Raw genomic sequence first — 6084 nt, 5'->3', positions numbered from 1 at the left:
AGACTGATGTATTAAATTATATAATAGGGCGATTTCATGTTGGTGCTTGGCCGAACTAAACTCCACAGAAATCATTGTCGAAGCACAGTAGGCCAGTCTGAAGACCGCAGGTACTAATGCCACACCTACAAGGGCAAGCTCGGAAACCACAGAAATCGGAGCTTGACGGGTCAGTGTGACGGCTATAGGAGCAACTTTTGGAGCTAGGTAGGGAATCTAGGTAGGGAATCCCATAGACCACAGGCTCCCATAAAAAAAGAAAACTATAGAGGCTGACATGGAGGCCAGTTAAAGCAGCAACCACTCTCAGAAGAGTGACCAGATGGGACAGAGAGTACACAGACTGTCGATTGAGTAGGCAGATCAACCTCAGTCCCTTCAATGAACTCAAGAACAGGAGCTTAAAATGGTAGACATCTTTGGAGACAGAAACTTGAGAGAGAGGTCAACCACAACCCCCACAGTTGGATTCACTCCTCCCATTCCGCTAGAGGGCTTTATAGTTGCTTTGTATTGGTGTAGGTGAGTTGACCCGAGCCGGAAGTAAGACTGACGGCGGACCGGAAGTGCGCTTAGGTCGCCGTTAGCTGAAACCAACAAGCTGAATCTACCATAACATCTTATCTTACTTGTGTTCATGAGTGTTGCTCAATGTGGTGAGTTTATATTAATGTTGTAAGCTGTGGGGAGATATGTTTTGTTTTTTGTTCTTAGTGTGGGTTTGGCGAATTTGCTTAGAGCTAATAAGATGCCAGCGGGTAGCAGCTAATTAGCTAAATACTAGCTGTTGTTTGCTGCACTGTGCTATTTAAATGCTGATGTTTATTATATTGTGAAGTGTTCTAAAAGTAAACTCTGTGCTTTATAACTGGTTGGTTAAATCAAGATATGTTTAAGTATATGTTTATTTGAATATTGCAATACTAAGTATTGACATTTTGCTTTTTAATTTATCTACAGTTTAACCGGCATGTCCGTGTGAAAGCTCTTGGCAATAAATAACAACAACAACAACAACGGCTATCTTATGTTCTTTGTAACATAAAGTTAAACACGAGGCAACCATGTCTGAAACTAAAGATTCTGCGGGAGAAATAGACCTTGCACCGCTAAAGAGGAAGAGAGGACAAGCTAAAGCAGCTGTAACTAAGATAACATCTGCAAACGAAAAAATCAGAGAAAATAAGCCAGAAGAATTAAAGTCAGAGCTGCAGAGCCTCGACCTAGCCCTCGCACAGCTTCAGGAGGCACATAGATGTTATCATATTCGGCTCACCGATGATATCGACTAAGAAGAGTCTGATGCTTATGAGAAGCTTATCTTGATGAACGTTCATGATGTGCGTCATGAAGCTCTAGCCTGGCTGCAAGAAGAGGAAGATGGAGCTAGTGTTCATACATATGTTGATGATGAGTCGGATGTCTCTACTCAAGTTGATTTATTCAGTGAACCTCCAGCTGATATGAATGATGAAGATTCCACATCAACAGAACTAAAGAAATTCCAAGCCCTAAGAAAGAAAGAAAAGTAAAACTTTGTGCTGTTGCTTAGACTCAACAAGGAGGAATTTGAGCTGGAACTCCAGCGAATATATCGCAAGGCTGACATAATCAGCAAAAGATGCAAGCCCTAACTGCAGATCTCCATTCTACACCTAAAACTGGCAAAATCCCTACTATAACACAACCATCGCTGTCCTAGATAGCAGATTATTCGATCTCGCAACTGCTAGTTTTCGAGGCAGCAGTATCAAGCCCAAGTAGTCTCTCTCAGGCTCCCACCAACAGATCTGATCAAGTTCGATGGTGACCCCCTCCAGTATTGGAAGTTCATGAGGCTTTTCACCGCAATGGTGGACAAAGAGTCTGTTTCTGCTGAAGAAAAGATAACTCGTCTTCACCAGTACACAGAAGGAAAAGCTCGAGATGCTATAAGTCACTGTCTATACAACCCCAATCCCAGGACGGGTTTAAGGAAGCACTTGACAGACTAAAATCAAGATTTGGGTTTGGCTCCAAAGCTTGGGTTGAAAAGGTTTTGAACTTTAAAGAGATATGAGACAATATGCAACTCAGAGACTTTGCAGACCAACTGAGAGGCTGTAAGGACAAGATTTCTGCCATGAAATGTGAGGAAGAGCCCAGTGGCCGCTGCCCATTAGTTGAGATAATTAGCAAGCTACCATCAGATCTCAGGGCCAAGTGGCTAAATAAAAACTACGACATCACAAAAGAAGGATGTCTACCGAAACTCGACAACGTTGTCAGCTTTGTAGAGTCAGAGGCTGAAAAGAGATCTGATTCAGTCTTTGGTGGGTTAATTAGCTACAAGAAGCAGGAGAAGCCAAACAACTTTACATCACCTACCAAAGTCTCAAAGAAACATCATCAAAACTACCCCACCACTATCAAAGCGGCTGCAGTCCAGGAGAATAAGTCCACAGGTACCAAGCAGCCAGCTTATTTAAAATATCTTAAATGCTCGGAGTACCATTTCTTAAACCAGTGCCCTGGCTTGCGATCACTAACAGTGCCAGAGCGCCTTGTGTTTGTTCAAGAAAAAAACCTGTGCCAAAACTGTTTCATGATTGGGCACAGTGCCACGATTTGCACACGCAACCGGGTGTACAATGTGCCTGGCTGTGGACAGAAACATAACAAATGCCTGCATCCTAACCACACTAACAGACAGAATACAATAGCAGGCCAGGACACCACTGATGACAATAGAACTACCCAACAAACACAACCTACTAAATCACCTAATGTCACATGTGGATTCGCTGGAACTGCAAATGGTAAAGTTTGTTTACCTATTGTTCCTGTGGTCATTAGGGGTAAAGCTACAAACATCAGCTCTGTCACATATGCATTACTTGATCCTGGAGCCAACACCAGTTTAGTGTCAGAAGAACTGACCAAGAAGCTCAAGGTCAAAGGCAAGGCTGCAAGGTTAGACCTTGATATAGTAGGAGGGAGCCAAGAAGGCATATCTACTCGAAGTGTGGATCTTGAGATTGACTCTGCACGATGGCAGCATCTACACGCTTAATGGTGTGAGAACACTCAAGAAGTTAAACATAGGACTTGGCTGTCTCGCGACACCAGACAAGGCAGCCAGATGGGATCACCTAGTAGACATCCCCATTCCCAGCATCAAGTCCAGTGATGTACACCTCATCATTGGACAAGATGCTCCTCGTCTTCTCAGAGCTGAAGAGTACCGCGTAGGAGGTGGTAATGACCCTTACGCTACCAGAACAGTACTCAGCTGGGCAATAAATGGACCCATTGATTACAAAGAAGGTAGGAAGGCTAAGGCCTACTTCCTCAAGTTAGACCAAAATCTGCAGACACAGGTGGAAAGATTTTGGAAACTTGATGACCCCGCTCAAGAAAACAATCTGTCAATCAATGACCACAAGGTGATTAAACTGTGGGAAAACTCACTTACCAAAGAAGGCTCACACTATACCTTAGACATACCCTTTAAGAAAGAAGCAGTGACGCTGCCTAACAATATCAACTTAGCAACACGAAGACTACAACTACTGGAACGCATATTAACAAAGGACCCATACCTGAAAGACGTGTGAAGTCAATGAAGTCAACCATTGATAAAGGATATGCAAAAGAGCTCCCAGCCTTGTCACCTGACCGCAATGATGGTAAAACTTGGTATCTCCCACATCACCCAGTGACTCATCCTCGCAAGCCTGAAAGGTGCGAGTCGTCTTTGACTGCACAGCATACGACAGAATATCTCTCAATGACATCATCCACCAGGGACCAGATCTGACAAACAAATTAATAAATGTGCTGATCCGCTTCCGACAAGGTCCTGTTGCTGTAATGGCGGACATTGAGGACATGTTCAATCAGATACATGTAACTCCGGAACACAGAGATGTGCTACGGTTCCTATGGTGGAAGGACCACAATCCTAACAATGAGGTAGTTACTTATCGGATGACGTCCCACCGCTTTGGTGGAGTGTGGCCTCCAAGCGCAGCAAATTTTGCATTGAGGAGGTGTGCATAAGATCACACTGATGCAGATACCATCTCCACTGTAGAGCGAAACTTCTACATGGATGATTGCCTGAAATCCTCAGATTGGTTTGGCAAGGCAAACAGGAATGGACATAAAACAGGCGTGGCTTGGCAAAAACACAGTTGTGGCATGGACAGCAAAACGGAAGACAACAGAATAAACCAGCCACAAGTGAACGGAACAGAGGAGTATATATGGGGCATAGTATAGGTGAAGCAAGAGACTGATTCACCTATACTGATCCACTGAAGTGCAGGTGGACCGAATGAAGCTGGTTGCAAACTGACTGTGGCTGGGAGTGGAAACAAGAACATGAACGGGCTGAACAGGAATACAAGGACACAATCAAACCTAAGGAACATCTTACAGATATAACATAAACTAAAATGTGCTGTGAACAGAATACAAGAGTCATAAAAAACTAAGCCTAAGAAAATAACGAAGGCACCACCTGGAAAACAATGATCAGAAGCAAAATCCAAAACACAACTTGGAGAACATAATCAGAATCAGAGAAAAAACCAAAAACTTAAACACTCTCAAATCATGACGATCCTTTATTTTTCACAAGGATTTGGGGAGGGGTTTCTCCCAGTGGTAATTGGGTAAAGGGTGTACACCCTTGACAAGTTGCCAGTATGTGGAATCTCAAGATACGTTTTTGAACTATCAATTTTGACAAACTTATAACTTTTTTTTTTACATTTTAGTAATCCAGTTTCTCAAAACCTACCAGCTGATTAATGGTCTTAGCTGGATCCAAACCAACCCTAAGTACTGTGGATCAAAGAGTTTCATAAATGACTTAAACACTTTTGTCCACCTGCAGCTTCTTGCTGAGATCAACACATAGTTGCCATTTAATCAGAGCCCTGCAACACCCCTTTGTAAAACCTTTGAAATGCTCTTACATTGCACTGACTCCTATCGAGCTAGAATCAAAGTTCTCACAGCTGCTCACTGTCACTGTGGTCTTACCTCAGCAAGTGCCCACTAGCTGCAACCTAACCCTTCCCCCCGTCCCAACACAGACACGTATAAACACACACATCTTCCCTTCAAGTCGATGCATTAGGGCAGACTGCCGCTTGCATTAGTGGGCCTCCTCGGATCGCAGAGAGTCCCAGGCCCATCAGCACAAATTAAATTGGAGGCTTTAGTAAAGGCGCTGCTTTGGGTGCCACTGAGCATCACACTGACACAAATGCTGAGGATCTTTGTCAGCTATTATTTCAATATATGAGTGTGTGGTGCCTTGTCTGCGTTGGTTTCTTTGAAGCTCACATATCCTCATGCTGCTGCTTTGAAGTAGGAAACTGTTTTGGATATCAGGTTAATTATCCTGAATTTCTCATTATTATTTATTAGAAGCTAATAAATGTTTTGTCCCTGAAGGCCTTTGTCTTGTACAGGCTAGATATTGTGTGTGTGTGTGTTCGTTCAAGTTTTTTTTTTAGTTCAGAAGTTTCAATAGATTTTCTTAATGTTTTGAAGAATTTCCCTTCAAACTGTAGGACTTGGTTGAAGGGTTCTGGGTATCCTTCTACAAATTGGGATGGGGTTTTCAGGTTTGCAGGCTTCTAACTTTTTCTTCCAAATGTAACAATTGTCATTATGGCCAAATACTTACAGACCACAGGCGTGTCTCCAAAATTCTAAATTTTTGTCTCTGAATGATTTTGCAGACTGTGATCTGGCTTTTCACGTCACATTTGGAGCAGTGGCTTCTTCCTCTCTGCCTCTTCTTGCTCTTTCAGTCCATGTCAATACAAGACTCATTTCACTGTGGATAATGACACTTTCTAACCAGCTTCAGTCAGCATTTTCACTAAGTATTTTTACTTTTGTTCCGGGGTTAATATGACTATTTGACACCAAAACACGTTCATCTCTGGGACACAGAACCCATCCCCTCCTGAACCGTGGCTGAATATTCCTATGCTGTTTTTAATTGTATATAATAGTGTGAACACAAGAACGTGACAACTGTACAGGCAGCTGTACATTGTACCTGACTGAACCCTAAAAGTT

The 6084-nt window shown here is 42.9% G+C and overlaps 1 protein-coding gene across 1 annotated transcript; it reads left to right on the top strand.

Moving 5' to 3' along the window:
* The first annotated feature begins 531 nt into the window (after window positions 1-531).
* On the top strand, window positions 532-5427 carry LOC124875566. The gene is made up of 2 exons (XM_047377786.1): window positions 532-656; window positions 961-5427. The coding sequence occupies exon 2, from the start codon at window positions 2066-2068 to the stop codon at window positions 3050-3052; it is 987 nt and encodes a 328-aa protein (XP_047233742.1). The 5' UTR covers window positions 532-656; window positions 961-2065; the 3' UTR covers window positions 3053-5427.
* The last annotated feature ends 657 nt before the right edge of the window (window positions 5428-6084 follow it).

The sequence above is a fragment of the Girardinichthys multiradiatus genome, chromosome 10, assembly GCF_021462225.1.
Source record: "Girardinichthys multiradiatus isolate DD_20200921_A chromosome 10, DD_fGirMul_XY1, whole genome shotgun sequence".
In the NCBI taxonomy this organism is placed as follows: domain Eukaryota; kingdom Metazoa; phylum Chordata; class Actinopteri; order Cyprinodontiformes; family Goodeidae; genus Girardinichthys; species Girardinichthys multiradiatus.
Note: the sequence above shows the minus strand (reverse complement) of the source record. Positions and strands in the feature narration are given on the sequence as shown.

What these genes read in the sequence shown, in the direction of transcription:
- LOC124875566 (XM_047377786.1), top strand. Translation starts at nt 2,066, where the DNA reads ATGCAACTCAGAGACTTTGCAGACCAACTGAGAGGCTGTAAGGACAAG.